We start from the raw sequence: 18,192 nt of genomic DNA, 5'->3' as shown, positions 1-18,192 counted from the left end.
GTTCGTGCCGTCAGCGTCGTGATGTCAGCTGCGCATGCGCGGGTTGGAGCCGGCCAACCTGTGCATGCGCGGCTGACATCATTAGGCGCGCCAGCCACATCATTCTTGGCACGACGCCCCCGCGGCTGAGAGTTACGGAGCGCCGCTCCTAGCCCCGCTGGGAGGGGAGAATAGGGGGCGAGGAGCGGCCTCCTAGGCCGTCGTGAAACTTGGCCGAGTTAAAGACGGCCCTCCCGATTTTTCCCTGGAGCGGAGAATTCCGCCCCTGATTCCTTAACTAATGTAATTTTAAAACTGTTTTTCTTCCTTTTTCCTGACAGAAGGCAATCTACACAATCCAGCTCTTTTTGAAGGCCGCAAACCACCTGTGTGGGAGATAGCAGAAGAGTATTTGGAGATTGTCAACCAATATCCTTGTCCACTTTCATTTGTCAGAGCTCATCTCTTCAAACTCTGGCATCACACGTGAGTCGACTAACAAATTTTCTTCAGTGTTGGCTTATTTGACATTGTCATTGTGATTAATCATTTCACAGTGAGCTGTCTAGATAACATTGTAAGCATTGTTTACTTTATAGTCTGTTTGTCTGTTCACAAATATATGAAGTTGGGAGCTCAGTTCAAGGTCAGCCAGGATGCCAAGAAAGTGGACTACCTGGTTCAGCATCAGGGGAAGGTTGGAGTCATTGGTGAGGGTATTGGGTTTGTAGTATACAAAACAAAAGCTTCGGTCTTCCCAATATTCAGTTGGAGGTAGCAATGGCTCATCCAAGACTGGATGTTGAACAAGCAGGAAAATAATAGTGGAATGTCAAAGGTGTGTTGGCAAGATGTCAGTCTTCGTGTCTTCAGTGTACATGTGGTAACTGATATCATGGCGGTGGACTTTGGATTATGTCATTAAAGGTAGCATCTCCATGATGGAAGAAGTGCCAAAATTGCATTCGTAAGGGTCTCTGGAAATGACCCTGAAGGGGGTTTAAAAAAAATATAGTTATTGCTGCACATATCCTAGATATGATCAGAGAGGTAAAAATGGAATCAAGGGCTATCTTGCAGAATTGGGCAATGGAGTTGATGCTTTGGCGAAGGATTGTACAACTTATCAAAAGACAAACTATAAACCATTTTCGCAATCATGTAATCATTGATTAAGAAAGAATAGCAATAATTTGCAATTTTATAGCGCCATGTGTGACCGCAGATATCTCCAAGTGCTTTGCGAGAAATGAAATGCTTTTGTGGATTAATCATACTTCTACTATCGGAAAAAGGTGCAACCAATTCACACAGTGAGCAAACAGCAATAAGATAAATAATCTGTTCTTGTGATATTGGCTGAGGGATAACTGTTAGCCTAGCTACCAGGGAAAAACCTGTGCCTTGCTTCTCTTCAAATAGTGCCATGCGATCTTTTATGTTTGCCTGAAAGGACAGATGATTGTAAAACAGATGTTTTTTAATAGTCTCATCTGAAGGATATCACCTCCAATATTGCACCATTCCTCATCGTGAAGTATCAACCCGCTTTGTGTTCAGGTTTTGGAGTAGGGTTTGAAGATGCATTTTTATTTGGCGGGAACAGTGCTAGCACAGAGCCAAGATTGGCACGTCTTATTTCAAAGTATATTCAATGGATCCAGAAATCTATAGGACATGAAGTTTGCAACTAAAGTCAGTGAAAATCGGGAAAACGCCACTGATTGGAGTCATACATAGCACAAAGGAAAATAGTCATAGTTGTTGGAGGTAAATCATCTCAGTCCCAGGAGTTCCTAGTGTCCTAGGCCCAACCATCTTCAGCTGTTTGATCAATGACCTTTCCATTGAATTCTCCCATGTTCTCACCAGTTGACGCAATGGAGGGCCAGAGGGAGAATTTGACAGGAATCCAAAAATCGGTATTACGCTGGCATGAATCTCCTGTGGGATCTTGCGCTGGTGCCCGCCTTGGGGGATTGGGAAATCTGCTGGAGGCCAGTGTGAAACTGCCTTGTTTCCTGCTAATGGAATGCAGATTGAAGCCCCCCCCCCCCCCCCCCCCCCATCCCCAATGCCCAATTCTCTGTGATGCCAGTGGGAAAACACACACCGACCGGTCCAAAACACGTCTAGTGCAACAAAGCATACCGAGGTCGGAATTCACCTGCACGATCCCTGGGGCTGCCTCCAAAGTTAAGATGGAAGCCGTCGACAACCATGGAACACGACAGCAATGGGCCGGGTAGCATCTTTCAGGTGGATCTTCCAGATTCAATCTGGTGGTCCAGCTTCCAGCCTGGGGTGTTCCTAGAAATCCATCTTCTTTCTTCAACGGTGGGTCAGTAATGTTGGCTGCCTTTAAAATATTGTACCAGATATGATGGTGGGATGTGTGCCGTCATGCTTGCCCCGTCATGGAATGCAGCGCTAACACCCCCCTGGATACATAATTAATGAGTCAGGGCTGGTAGATATGGTGTTGTTTCTTGCTGGCCTCCGCAATGGGAAACGCATCCCATCCCTGCCCCCGCTATGGGATTTAGTTCATAATGGGAGAATTCTGCCCATAATGTCAGAAGTGGGGATGTTTACTGATAACTGTGCAATGTTCAGTACTATTCATGATTCCTCAGTTACTGAAGCAGTCCGCGTCCATATCCAGTGTAAGGGTCCTTTCTGTTGATTCCCTTATTCCTCATTTCTTTTACTTTGTGGTTATCATTTTGATTCATGGATATGTAACTTTAAGTCGAGCAGCGGAAGTGAGGAACTAATATGTTACAAAATGTGTTATGGATGTTTATCTCTGAACAGAAAATCCCAGACTTTTTGGCACCCGAGAGATTGGAGGGATTCGGCTCAATTGGTTGGCTGATAGCCAATGAATTGGTCAAAGGCCGTATTCTGCCTGGCGACAGGTGGTGATCGGGTCCTTCCCGATTGAAATAGGTTTCAGAGGACGCAGGAAGTGACAGTCGGATCCTGGATGCTGAGAAGGGCAGCTGAGTGTGTCTCTCACACTCCACAAATACTGTCCATCTGCTGGTTTCTGAACCTGGATGAATCTACAGTGAAAACCATTACTGACTGAAAATAAAAAACTCCAACTGAAGGCCTAGATTGAAGGAAGATATATTGGAAGATGTCACCTGAAGCAAAGACTCATGCCTTTACTTTCATCATTATTTTACACCCCTCTTTCCACTCTGTTTGTCTGTCTCGTGTGTGTGTGTGTGTGTGTGTGTGTGTGTGTATATAGAGGGTGGGGCAAGTTAACGGTGGTTTAACCAGTTGCATTTGCTGCATATTTAATTGTAGTTATTGTTATTGCTAAATAATTAGTGTTTAAATTTACAAACCTGGTGACTTTAGTTATGGGGCAACCATAGACCAAAGACAAAGATCTGGACAATATTCAGGCTTGGATTGATATGTGACTAGTGACTATTAGGTCACAAAAGTGCCAGGCAATAACCATCTCTATGGACTTTCAATGGCATTAACATTGCTGAATCCCCCTTTATTAACACCCTGGGGGTGGGGGATGGTTACCATTGAGCAGAAACTTAACTGGACCAGTCAGATAACTTCTGTGGCTACAAAGCAGATCAGAGGTTGAGAATTTATTGGACAGTAGCTCACTCCCTGTATCTCCAAAGCCTGTCTATATCCAATCAGGAAAGCCACAAGGTAGCTCCAACAAGACTCGAGAAGCTTAACACCATCCAGGACAAAGCAGCCCACTTGATTGGCACCCAATCTATCTCCGTAAACATTTACTGCCTCCACCACTGACACACAGTGACAGCAGTGTATACCACCACCTACAAAATGCACTTCACCAACTCACCAAGACTCCTTCAACAGCACCTCCCAAACCTCAAACATCTACCTCGAAGGACAAGGTCAGCAGATGCAAGGGAACACCACCACCTGCAGGTTCCCCTCTAAGCCACACATCATCCTGACTTTAACCTTATCAGCATCCCTCACTGTCACTGAGTCAAAATCCTGGAACTCCCTTCCTAACAGCTTTGCGGATTTTCCAACACCACATGGATTGCTGAAGCTCAAGAGGTGGCTCATCACCGTCTTCTCCAAGGGATTTGGGGTAGGGAAACACATGCTGGCCCAGCTAGCGATACTCCCATCCCGTGAAAGAATAAAAAAAGGCAAATGGCAGTAAAGGCACATCTTTTGTGCCTGGGTGTGTAAGGATGTCAATCTAAACGCTTCTACAATAAAAATAGCATGTTTTCTTAAGGGGTCCAGGCCACCTGGACCTAGTGGTAAAGCTCACATTGTTCATCTTGAGGCTAGAGATTGTAGAGCTCTGAGATGCAGAGGGAACTGGGTACTACACTTGATCTTAGCCAAAAGGCTGAGAAGCAATGGATCTGGGTGTCCGAGTGCATGAATCATCAGCAGGTTAGTACGCAAGTGCAGCAAGTAATTACCAACGGTATTAGAATGTTATTGAATATTGCATGGGGATTTGAATATTAGAGTAGGGAGGTTTTGCTTCAGTTATGCAGGGCATTAGAGAGACGACCTGGAGTGCTGTGTGTGCTATTGGACTCCTTATTTTAGGAAAGATGTAAATACATTAGAAGCAGTTCACAGATTTCCTAGATGAACCTGGAATGTGCGGATTGTCCATTGAGCAAAGGGTGTACAGGCTAGGTTTGTATGCGCTGGAGTTTAGAAGAATAAGAGGTGGCTTGACAGGGTGGATGTGGAACGGATGTTCTTGTGAGAGAATCTGGAACTCTGGGTCACTTTCAAAATAAGGGGTCATCATTTGGGTCAGAGGCGAGGAAAATTTTTCTCTCTCGGGGAGGTTGTGAGACTTCTGAACTCTCATCCTCAAAATGTGGTTGAGGCAGAATCCTTGAATAACTTTTAAAGCAGAGATAGATTCTTGATAACATTTCCATAAAATCCCTACAGTGCAGGAGGAATTCGTTTGGCCCATCGAGTCTGCACCGACCCTGTGAAAGAGCACCTTGACTAGGCCTACTCCCCATCCCCATAACCCCACCTAACCTGCATATCCATGGACATTAAGGGGCAATTTTAGCATCGCCAATCCACCTAACCTGATCATCTTTGGACTGTGGGAGGAAACCCGATCAACCGGAGGAAACCCACGCAGATACGGGGAGAATGTGCAAACTCCACACAGTCAGTCACCCAAGGCCAGAATTGAACCCGGATCCCTGTAGCTGTGGGGCAGCAGTGCTAACCACTGTGCCACCGTGCCCTTTGCTTATCAGGGATAGGCAAGAACGTGGAGCTGAGGTTAAAATCAGATCAGCCGTGATCTTATTGAGAACCAACACAAACAAGATGGGCTGAATGGCCACCTGTCCTGTACTGAGAAGATATCAGGAGAAGCAAGCCATTAAAGAAGGCATGCCTTTAAATCCCTTAGTCCCAATGAAGCAAAGCCACTGAACTCTGATCTTGCTGTGAGAGATGACAAAGTTTGTGGCCTATTGCCAGCACCAAATTAGTGCCTGAGCATTTACATTATTACCCTAGCATTCCTATAAAGCAACACCACACATGCATTCCAAAAAAGCAACACCATCCTAGCATTCCTGTAAAGCAGCACATGAACATAACTTTCCATCTTCTTCTGTCTCTTAACTCCAAGGAGGTAATGTTCACTTATTCTTAATTTCTTTTCATCCTTTGCTGCCAATCGATTACAGCAACAAGGGATGTCAGTGATGATAAAGAAGAAACCAAAATTAAATATCTTCCTTGTTGATTATGTGATGATGAGGACCAGGTTACACTGAAGACCCTGAAGCATGATCCTATGTTTCTCTACCTTAATCCTTGCACTGCCACAATTTGGTAATCCCTTATTCACCTCGGACAACAGCTCAGATAATGGGAGACAACGATGAGCTGATTTAATCGGTAAGTCGAGGGATTTGTTCTGCACTCCCAACTAGTTTTCCCTTCCCACACCGCATTTCTTTTTGTCTGAATTCGGGCGTGGGAAGGCTGCCTGCACTACACAATGTCATTTAGGCACACATGTTTAACCAGAGGCCTGGCAAAGGCCTACACCATATGCAACCCACCGGGAGAATATTGTGTTAGCAGGTAACTTTGGCTTTTAATCTTTAACAGGCCTGCAGGAGTTCTGCTAGTGTGACACTGTGTGATTCACAGAGCACAAGGGAGCCAAAGAAGTGAGAAATTACTGAGGATGTGTGATCTTTCTAAAGAATTTGATATCTTGGCCTCATGAGGGGAGGGGGAGAAGAATATTCAAAGAACATTATGGCTACTTGTATGCTCTGAGATCAGTTTGAGAGTGAGCAGTAACTGGTGGGTGTGGTTCTCATCTGCAGCAACATCTTGAAAGCTTTGTCTTCATTGCAGGAACCAGCTAAGTGTTTGGCAGCTTCCCTGGGATGTGTAGCAGATCCTCAGCTAAGAAGCAACCAGAGACCTGTTGGCACCTTCACCTGCAAAGACAACAACTCTGGTGGCAATGGAGAATGGAGAGAGACCTGCATAATGGTTTCCAGACCGATGTTATTGTGATGCATCGTGCTTTGTTTCAGCACTTTCAGAATCAGCCGTGGCTTAGATATCCCATTGATCATTGGAGCCACACTTTCACATCCCAATGGAATGGCAATGGTGAGGGTCCACCTACATGATATTGTTGTCTATGAAGAAAGCAGCACATACCAGGCCTCCATCCTTCCCCTCAGATGACCGGTCCACTGAAACATGGCACGTTCCAACAGCTTCTTAGGAGCAAGTTCCAAAGGCACAGCCAACAGTTGCTCCCTGCCAGGAACAATTTGCAACAGGAGGGGCCCTACTCCATTCTCTTTGTAGAATGTGAACAGGTAATCACCTCCTGACTCTCAGGTTGCACCCAAGTACCAGACAAGGTGAAAGAAATGCATGTGGAACACCAGAAGGAGCACATGCTATGTAGGTTAACTTTTGTACACTCTGCAATTGTAATAAAATGGGCAGTAACATCTTAATTTGTTAATAATGGAGGTTGGAGTCATGCAAGAAAGGTTCCACTTAATTGCTGCACTTATGGGGAGACAGTGGCATTATCGCTGGACCAGAGACCCAGAGTCATGCTCTGGGGACCCGGGTTCGATTACTGCCATGGCAGATAGTGAAATTTGAATTCAATAAAAATCTGGAATTCAAAGGTGACCATGAAGCCATTGTCGACCGTCATGAAAACCCATCCGTTTTATAGGGAAGGAAATCTGTCATGCTTACCTGGTCTGTCCTACATGTGACTCCAGATCCACAGCAATGTGGTTGACTCTTAAGTGCCCTCAGGGGTGGGCAATAAAGGCTGGCCCAGCCAGCGACGCCCACATCCCATGAACAAATAAAACAACCTCATTATTATTGGCACACTGCTGTAGGGGAAAAGAGGCTGATGTGTTGGCATTAGTACATAAGCAAAACATGCGAACACATCTGATGAAAGGTCATTGATCTGAAACAGGAACTAAGTTCCTGCCTTCACCGAGGATGTCTGAACTGCTGAGTATTTACAGCATTTTCTGACTTATTTCAGATTTTCGACACACAGTTTTGTGCTTTTCCGTTATTTCATGCTCCTCATGTGAATAAATGAATTTTGTGTTTAATATGACAGAAAGGTGGTAAGTGAAGAATATTTAAGGGAGGACATGAGATATCTAAGGTGTCAGGAAGAGGTGGAGTTTTTAGGAGGCTTTTGAAGATAGGGACGGTTGAAATAATGTGAAATGGCTTTGAATGCCTCCTTACAAAAGCAAAATGCTGTAGGCGCTGGAAATAGTCAGCAAGTCAAGCAACATCTGTCGATAAAGAGACAGTTCATGTTGCAGTTCAATGATTCCTCCTTTGGCTGTACCAAATTTTACCTGTATACATTCTTGAGAACTCCTTGGGATGTTTTCTCATGTTAACGGTGCTATAGAAATGAAAGTTTCCATTGTTGTGTTCTCATTGCAGTCTTGGGATTGTGTAAAACCAGTTGTACCATACTAATGTGAAGATGGATTCAATCTAAACTATACTTGAATTGAAATGCATTTATTTTCACTGTGTTGTCTATGAATTGAGGAATTTAGGCATGCAGTTTTTTGCATTTGTGGGATGTGGGTGTCACTGGCTAAGCCAGCATTTATTGTGCGAAATCATGTGGAAAGTGTCATTTGAGACTAATCTGCGGTGAATTTATTTTCATCTGCCTCTGACTCGATATTGCCATAAATCCATTTTTACCACGTCTGATTTAGAATTCAAATCATATGATTTCCACTAGCATCTGGAAATGCACTTTCAGCCTAGGGCCTGTTTCAGCCTCCAATTGAATGAGGTATTGATTATATTAACAGTGCATGGGGCCAGGTAAGGCATGCAGATAGTTGGTTCCTTTATAATTGAAAATGAATGCAGACCCATTGTACCCACCGTACCATTTAACAGAAATCCAAAAGCAGGGTTCTTTAACAGTAAAACTGCTGCTGTTCTGATGAAGGGTCATCATTGACCTGCAACGTTGAGCCCGATTCTCCAAAAAAAAATTCCTGTTAATTTGTGGCGGGTTTTTCAGGGAATTTCCCACTGGCTCTGCCGGCGAGTTCCCCACTGCTATTCAATGACACTTTGTCGCTTTTTTGGGCCCTGGGTAGTTTCACACCGGTTTAGCCCATATTTAGAATTTCTTTTAGCACTGGGGAGCTGAACTCTGAAATTGAGTCGCCATTTTGAAAGGTGCCCTGGTCTCTTAAGTGAGCTTGTGGGTCCCCCACCCACGGGCAATGTCACCCCCCCCACCCACACACACACACATGGACACACACACACACACTGACACCCGGGCATCCCTCTATGGGGTCCCTGGAGGTCTCCCTCTTAGGGGTCATTGGGGGTTCCCCCTCTTCAGGCCCCCCCCCCCCCCCAACCCCCTTGCAGCACTCCCTCCCTTCTAGAACCCCCACCCATCATCCAGGGTGGTGGTGCCAGCTGGGCAGTACCACAGTGCCCCCTTTCTGGGGGAGGACCAGGGGCCAACCTACACTTACCCTGACCACCCAGGGGTCTCTGGCCTGGGGGTTTGCTGGTCCACACAAATGTGGACCAGCACTGAGCATCGCCTGGCTGCAGCCTACCTGGGGAGACCAAAGAACCGAAGGAGGCTGGTGGATCCGCGCAGGTAGGTGTAAGTAGGATTACGACCTGCTGCGAGCGTCATTTGGGGCAGAGTTCTGACTCCACGTCTCGTGGGACTCTGGATAATCTTGCGAGGCGCGGAGGCTGGCAGGAATCCTCTCCTGGCATTCTCTGGCTGTGTTTCGCTCTCCCTTAAGTACAATGCACCCAAAGAATTGCGCCTGTTGACTGTTTCTCACCTGAGATGCATCCTTGCCTACTGAGCATTTCCAGCATTTGCAGTATTTTGCTTTTATGTTTGTTCCAGTCTTGCATGAATACTCCACTGATACATCTTGGGATATTACTATGTTTAAACACTATATGCAAGTTTTTGGTTGTACTTATTTTTGACAATGTCTTCCCACTGTTTTGAATATTTCATAGCTTTAAGGCTCTTGCCCAACTTTGTCACCATTTCAGGATTAACTTATTGGTCAAGTTTAGGGAAAAAATGGATAAAATACCACAGCTGGCTCTTATTTATGGAACTGAAGTAGAAAGCAACGGAATTCTGTCTGTGTAAGATGGTACTTAGTGAACTGAAGTCATTGACACCTTTCAAATTATATTCATGGTTAGAAAGGAAGCTGATTATTTCTAAGATTAAGTTCAAGCAAGCTGAGCTGCCATTCTCAATGCATTTATGGTAATAAAATGAAAAATCAAATCACCTCTGTAATGTAGAACATTTGGAAAAATATTGGGCTGGATTCTCCGTCCCGCTGTGCCAGATTTCCGGTTCAGCACGCTGTCGGGAAGCCCCCGGGCTACCGGCAAAACGGAGAATCCCTACGCCAGAGAATCCAGCCCACTGTTTTTGGTAATAATTCTAGATGGGTGATTTAATACCCAGTGAACAATGCATTCTTTCTGGTGATGAAGTGCAGTTGTAAGCGAAGGAAATTAACTGAAAATGTATTGATCTACTTGTAGAATTAATGTTATAGCTCCATTTCAATGCTATAACTTTATCAGGTCAGAGTGGAATCTTCTTGGGGAGTTGGGGATGTTTTCCTTTTGCACTGTGGTATTATCTCACCAATTATTCTGCAAGAAAAATGACAAGAGCTGGACTCTACACCATAATTGTGCAGAAGTTAGTTGGCTTACAAACACTGTCTTTCTCTCGAAGTGGAGTCTGAACTAACTATTACAACACTGAGATATGATGAGATGGACTTTTTGTCAGTTTGTTGATTTGCAGTTTTAATTTATCTAAGTTGTTTGATTTTTAAGCTGAATTTGATTTGATTTAGATTTATTGTCACGTGTACCGAGTGGAAAGTATTGTTCTGCGTACAGTCCAGGCAGATCGTTCTGTATATGAAAAACATAGGACATACGATTAATATGCAATGTAAATACATAGACATAAACATCGGGTGAAGCATACAGAGTAAAGTGCTCCATCAGTAAAGAAGATACGTAGAGAGGTCAGTTCAACTCATAAGAGGGTCATTCAGGAGTCTGGTAATAGCGGGGAAGAAGCTGTTTTTGAATATGTCAGTGCGCGTTCTCAGACTTTTGTATCTTCTGCCCGATGGAAGAAATTGGAAGGGAGAATATCTCAGGTGAGAGGGGTCTTTGATTATGCTGCCTTCTTTCCCAAGGCAGTGGGATGTGTAGACAGAGTCAATGGATGGGAGGGAGGTTCATGTGATGGACTGGGCTGTGTTCACGACTCTCTAGTTTCTTACTGTCTTGGACTGAGCAGTTGCCATACTAAGCTGTGATGTAGCCAGATATGATGCTTTCTATAGTGCTTCTGTAAGTATTGGTTATAGTCAATGTGGACATGTTGAATTTCCTTATTAGGCACTGTTGTGCTTTCTTGGTCATAGCGTCAACATGGGTGGACCAGGACAGATTGTTGGTGATGTGTACACCCAGGAATTTGAAATTGTCAACCGACTCCACCTCAGTACCATTGATACAGACAGGGGTGTGTATGACACTTCACTCTTACTGATGTTGATGACCAGCTCACAATGAAGTGAACTTGAGACCAGTATTAAAATTAGAAGTGCAGCTTGTGTATTAGAAGTTGAGCCTTACTTTACAAAATGCGCAACGGGAATGCCATTCTACTAAATACTGGACTCTTCACAGCTGGTTGGTTGTCTGCTCTATCGTCCTGTAAAACTCTCCAGTTGAATTAGTGATGTGCTTTCAAAAATAGAACCGTTTGGTGTACTGCCTATACTTTCTTTTCAATTTGTTAGTTACCCAATCTTAATTATACTGAATTGTGATGTCTGGTTTTCACAGGTTACAGGTGTACCATGAATTGAGGGAGGAATTAGCAAAGGTGAAGACTCTGCAGGCCATTGTACAGGTCAACAAAGAGCTTAAACGCAAGTGTCAGGTATGCCGGAACATGACAAACCTAAGTGGAGCTGTGAATTTCTAAATTTCACCAGTTTAAAAAATATATATTTAAAGATGTCTGTTGTACTAAAGCATTGAAAGCTCGCCCAAGGGGAAATATATATGTTCTGCCTAACAGATTGTGGGGTAATTTAAAGTGACAGTGTTCCTGATTGATTATTTTTTCCTAGTGCATGGAGACATTTTCCTATTTGTAAGTGGAAGTAAACTTTACTCAAATAAGAGGAGAATTTTATATTAAAGTAATCTAGCACGAAGAGGATAGCTTTGATTTACTTAGTAAGCAAGGACTTGCAATATTTGTGCTCACGTTCTCATATTGCACTCATATAGCAGGTAAATATTATAATTTATAGCTGTTTTCTGATTTCTCTAGGCTGAGATATCTAATTGGAAGGAAGAAGAGGCTAGAGAAAACCATTTGCCTCTCCCTCACTGGATTTGTCAGCCGTATGTCCGACCAGGGTAAGGAAAAGATGTTTTACCATGTATTAGAGTGTTGGCATCAATAGAACGTTACTGCATCCAGTCAGTAATCACCCATCAGCACAGGCAGGATGAGAGCTACACAGCCAGGCACATTTGTAACCTGAGTTAAGAAGACGTTCACCTTGGTTTTTGGCAAATGGTTCATTTGTGACATGATGTCATTGAAAAAGGACTGATATTTAAAGCTGCAATGGTGTAGGCCCATTTGGATTGCATTGGGTGGGTGGTGATGGGCAGGGAGAGTGAGAATAATTTGAACATTTGGTGATGGTGTAAAATGGGCAATGTTGCATTGACTATTTGTTATACATCTTGCCTGTATCCCTTTCCATTGAGATCAGTAAAAGAGTCAGGTGATTGATGGGAAGACTCCGGAACTGCTGATGCCCATTTTATGCTATCAACAAAAGCTAAAATGATCTTCATTATATCTACTGACAGCTCTTAATTGACAGATAATTAATAGAATTAGCAAATACATGTTAATTAATTGAAAGGTGGCTGAGAATTCAATATCTGTTTGACTGCCTCAGCAACAGTTGAGCATTGAAATTTCTTGACACTGACATTGTGGGGGAGTTGACAGGGAAGGTACAAAATATTGGAAAAGTACTTAAGGAATCTTTAATTGCCGAGCTCAGTGAGAGACTTGAAACATCAAACATTTGGCTTGAACTTGCCTCCCATGGGAAGATTCAATTTTACAGTGATTAAAAGGTCTTTTGGAGCAGAATCAGCACTCCAACTTTGGTAATAATTTTAATCCAAATGATTTGCAGTGAAGGAGAACTGCTGTGTTCTTTGCTCACCTTATTAAAATACTGTACAGCAGTAAAGTAGATGAAGCCAGTATTCTTTGATTTGTGTTGCAGTTGAAGGCAGTAGTGCAGTTGATGTGGTGCAAGAGTGAAGTGAGTCATTTAATTATCAAATAAGCAAAACTGCTTATGTTCCACAACAACACCTACATCATATTCTCTTAACCTCCATTCCAGTCCTACTTGAGTACAGTTACTATTTAATATGGCTTTGGTCGTGGCACTTGCCTATAATATGCAATATTCGTTATTGGTAGGAAGTGTAATTTTATGGATGAGGCTCAGTTTGCGCTGCCTTTGGGTAGTAAACACTTACACATGGATAAAACACCAAATGCAGATGTCTGTCATGTATTATGCTGTAAGGCCTGCCACATAGTTTGACCTGGCATAAGCTGGCCCCATTTTTCCAGTGTCAAAATTCATGTTTAGATCTATACTCCGTGTATAGGGCGACTCCCTTTTCTGCTAAGAAATGCTATGCTCGCATTAGGATTCGGCCTCAATTTATCACACAAATGCAGTGTCCTATCACCTTAGTAGTCGCATCAGTATTTACGACATGCCCACACAGAGCTGACCCCTCTTTGCGAATGACAAATAGGTCCTCTGGCAAAAAGAACAAAGTCTGAAGCTGTTTTCAAGCAAAAAGTTGTAACTTTTGCTAACTCATCTGATAACTGCTGAATAGAGGGAATTTAGTAATAGTGAAAAACTAGTAGGAGAATGGAAGAAGGGAGACCCTGAAGAAGATGCCCAAGACTAAATGTACCATGAGAACCGTGACCAGCCACTGACCTGGTCAGCGTGGATTGAAAGATGTCCTCGAAAATCAGCAGAACAATTACATAATCACCGCGCAATGTGCATATATGCACGGAGGTGGGTCAAATCAAATTCGAGTCCAGCAAGGTTTTCAAGGTGGCTGGTGTGGCCACTTTATGAAACAAAACTGTCTAGTGTTATGGCAGAAGAACAAGATCGCTCCGAATCTACTAATGACAAAATTACCAGTCTAAAATAATTCCTCATCAGATGGCAAAAACATAAGTATCCATTTTGTCACAGGATGAAACACTTCTGAATTTCGATATGCCCAACAACCAAAGAATGGAAAGGTTTGAAAACCATTCTAGTCAAAACCTCAGGGCACAAGAAGGCAAAGCTTACAGTGGTACTAACCTACATGGCCGGCGAAGCAAAATTCAATGCTAATTTTCAAACATCACAACTGTGCTGCAAAGCAAGTTTCTTGCAAGAGATTCTGTGCTTGTCTGTGCAATGGATGAAGATTGAGTATAGTTGTGGATTGATGATGTGTGGAATAGATGTCCCGGTAGCCTACTCAAAAATTGCCGCTTATTAGTGTTGAGACCCCATACCACTGATGAGCTCAAGAGGCCCCTATGAAAAAATGACACAAATTACAGGTATTCGAGGCGATCTAATGTCCATAATTCAATCTTTGGATGTTTGCCTCAACAGACCATTCACGGCAAATTAAATAGATAGATGGTTGATGGAGAAAAACTTTCACAAAGAGTGGAAGAATGCATGCTTGATGTTTTGTATGGTTTCATTATCAAATCGTGAAATGGTGTTATTGCTATAAAGCATCATCCAATCATTCAAAAAATGCAGAGTATCCAATTCAATGGATGGAGAGGAAGGTGATCTGTTGTGGCAGGATGATTCCAAAAGGGAAAGGACCAAATCTGATCCAGAGTGGGATCCTTACAATGATGCCATAGCCAATTTGATGAACACTTTGGGTGGATGCAGAAAACAATGAATTTGGTGCTTTTTAAAAAAATATGGAAAAAGGTATCCTTGCCGAATTAGTTCATTCGATAAAATGTCGCATTTATATTTGAATTACAGGTAATCTTTTTCCCCCACATTTCAAAATGACGGACACCTGTGGTTCTCATTTTATACACAATGTGTATATCAGTCCCAGTTTTGGAAAGGATTTTCTGAAGCTTCAACGGTTGACTTATACACCAAGATCTACGGTGTTCACTGAATCATGAGATTTATTCTCAGGCTGTTGGGAGGCAAGCTGAAGTATAGAGATCATTTTCACTTTTGGTGCTAGTCCTCAATGGGACAGCGTTGGATTGGCTATCTGTTACACACATTTGATTTTCACTTCCATTGATGGGCCTCCTCTCTTTTCAACATGAGTCCAGCATTTCGTTGCTTGAGATTTTGGCCTTGACCTGCTGGAGGCTTGAAGCTGTCTTCGAACTGTTTCAGCATCTTTAAGATTCCCTGCTACCTGTCCTTGTATGGCAGCTGCTTCCTCTCCAGACACCTTTTGGAATTCTTTCTTTTAGTATTGATGGCCTCTTTTTTTGCAGTGGGAAGCCCACCCATGTGTCACAAGTGACTCCTGATCCAGGGAAATAGATTAGGGTTGGTACAGATTCAGAGGGTTGTGTGCCGGTCCGGCAACAATGGAAACCCGCCCCAAAGAGAATCCATAAATGTATTATATTATCACCAATTCTTTTCTAAAACATCAAAACTTCAGTATTATTTATCTACAACAGTGTTCAGGTTTTTAATGTACAAATTTGATGTAATCTAATATCTACTTTCGGATTTATTTAATTTCTTTTACTCTTTTCAATTTATATGGTGTCCCTTTGGTTTATCGGTTTTGGAAATGAGGAAACAACATTTCTTCCATTTTTTTCAAATATACAATTGTATTAATGAACAACTGGACCTTTAATTGTAAGTTGTATTGTTCAAAAAGTTTTCTATAGCATTTTTCCACTTCAAAATATTGTCTCTAAATTGCCATCAACTGGGAAAGGGGAGGGGCAGCACGGTGGCCTAGTGGTTAGCACAACCGCCTGACGGCGCTGAGGTCCCAGGTTCGATCCCGGCTCTGGGTCACTGTCCGTGTGGAGTTTGCACATTCTCCCCGTGTCTGCGTGGGTTTCGCCCCCACAACCCAAAAATGTGCAGAGTAGGTGGATTGGCCATGCTTAATTGCCCCTTAATTGGAAAAAATAATTGGGTAATCTAAATTTATAAAAAAAAAACTGGGAAAGGGAAGAAAGCACAAGGGTTGTTTTGACTGTCAACTCAACATGGAGAAAGAAATATGCCATGTTCCATCTTCAGCTCCCATGTGAGGATATCCGGTGGATTCCCATTGGTAGTTGATGTGACTGTGCCAGTTTGGGGTCGGTTTAGCTCAGTTGGCTGGACAGCTGATTTATGATGCAGAGCGAGACCAACAGTGCAGGGTCAATTCCCATACTGACTAAGGTTATTCATGAAGGCCCCACCTTCTCAACTTTGCCCCTCGCCTGAGGTGTGGTCATCCTCGGGTAAAATCATCATCAGTCAGCTCTCCCCCTCAAAGGGGAAAGCAGCCCGTGGTCTTCTGGGACTATGGTGACTTTACTTACTGATGTGACTCTGCCAACATCAAGTAGAGATATCCATGGAAGTTTTCTTATTAAATGCCCAATCTTTTTTTTTAAATGTATAAAGAATTCTAAGGCAGTTTGATACATTTTCTAGGACTGATGTTCAGGTCACTTAAAAAAAGGTACTGCTTCTAGAGTTTAAAAATAAGGGGGTCTCCCTTTTAAGACCTAGATTAGGAGAGTTTTCCTCCGAGACTCATTTGTCTGTGGAATTCACTTCCCCAGAGACTAGTGCTGAGTTAGATTCTTGGTTGACAAGGGAGCCAAAGGTTAGAAAATGTAGAGAGGAAAGTAGATTTAAGGTTTATTGAATCAGACCTGGTCTTATCAAATGACAAAACAGGACGAGCGACAGAACGGCCTGCTCCTAATTTGTATAGTTGCAAGTTGATTATTTTAATGTCTTTACAAGTTTAATATATTGACAGAGTAATGTGCTGACTAACAGACCTTTATGACCATAAGTTGTCTGAAAATTATTTTTCATCGAGCTACTGTACAAAGTTCCCTATACATCTTAATTAAATGCTTTTTCTTCTCATGTTTTTCTGCAGTCAGCACTCTGCAGTTTTAAGATGCTGAAACATGCTTGAATGATGATGTGATTTTCTTTAACGCTAAGGTATATTTATGGAGCCTTAATCACCAAGCAATGGTTATACATAATCCTCCTTCACTCTCACTCGGTCACCTAAAATTTTATATAGCTCATTCCTCTGAGGAACAGTATGGTAAATGTTTATGGGGCTGTAGAATAATCATAGTGATATTTTCTTTGGAGGGGGGCGGCGGTTGTATCTAGGTTGAAAGCTAAAGTGTGACATAATCGTTGGGTAGTAAATGATTACAGTAGAAATGCAATGCTCAGTTCTCTGGTATATGATTTAATAGAGTTGAGAAAGCGGTTTTTGTTTTGAGACCGTAATTGATCACCCTGTTCACCATTTTTTAACCAACAAAATAAAGCTTAGATCTTCCTTTTGATATGTCTACTGACATTATTTTAACAAAGCCAATCGTGGGCTCCAGGTTATATCTCAGGCTCAGACTAATTTAAAAGATTTGACAATCTCCCAGTAGTCTTCCCACTTGTATTTGGGAGCTCAGGCGCCTTTATGTGCCTTGACCCTTAAATGTACCCTAACTGCCACCTTAAAGGCCTCAATCCACCTCCATCACAATTTTCAATCTGCTGGGGAAGGCAGGGTAATGACGAGCAACGCAGCAGCTTTCAGTGAGCCGGATGTTGGCAGACAGGAAAGTGGCTTACCTCCTTTGAGGGTCCCCTGTGCCTACACCCACCCAAGATTGTATCCCTGCTTTATCCCTGTCTCAGCACGCACTCCCGCCACCCCCACCTTCAAAACCCAACCAATCCCCAAATGGTGGGAGTCCCTCTCTGGCCCAACTGAAGCCACCTCCAGCAGGACATCTGGGCAACGCGGTGCCTACAGACCTTTTAATTTGGGGGTAAGGTAAATCTGTCCCTTCGTAATATTCACCCCATTGTAAAAATTTAATTCCTGAAGGGAAGTGGCAAAACCTGACATGCAAGAAGCCATTCTATTATGCTGCAAACCGCAGATCCTGCTGCCTTCATTTTAAATTTTGATGTTGTACTTCCTCTCTTGGCAATGGTGGGCAAATCACAAATGCAGGCATTGCCATTGTCCAGCGTTGCCGAGGCAGTAATGACTGAAAATGGGACTTACAAGGTCAGTTCATCAATACCCCGGACCATTGTGGGTCAGTGCTTCAGGAATCCACTGCCACATTTGGAGAAAAATCCAACACACGAGAAATTAGGGAAGATCCAAGTTGTTGGGCTGCTCTGAACTTTCCAACCTATTTAT

The 18,192-nt window shown here is 43.0% G+C and overlaps 1 protein-coding gene across 2 annotated transcripts in view; it reads left to right on the top strand.

Annotated features, from left to right (window-relative positions):
* dus1l (dihydrouridine synthase 1-like (S. cerevisiae)) overlaps window positions 1-18,192 on the top strand; it is a 71,859-nt gene that overhangs the window by 28,026 nt on the left and 25,641 nt on the right. For both annotated transcript variants that reach the window (XM_038777082.1, XM_038777081.1), the window contains exons 8-10: window positions 321-465; window positions 11,464-11,560; window positions 11,960-12,048. In XM_038777082.1, the coding sequence (XP_038633010.1) occupies window positions 321-465; window positions 11,464-11,560; window positions 11,960-12,048 (331 nt within the window). The remainder of the gene's footprint in view (window positions 1-320; window positions 466-11,463; window positions 11,561-11,959; window positions 12,049-18,192) is intronic.

This window comes from Scyliorhinus canicula, chromosome 18 (assembly GCF_902713615.1).
Source record: "Scyliorhinus canicula chromosome 18, sScyCan1.1, whole genome shotgun sequence".
Classification (NCBI taxonomy): Eukaryota; Metazoa; Chordata; class Chondrichthyes; order Carcharhiniformes; family Scyliorhinidae; genus Scyliorhinus; species Scyliorhinus canicula.
Note: the sequence above shows the minus strand (reverse complement) of the source record. Positions and strands in the feature narration are given on the sequence as shown.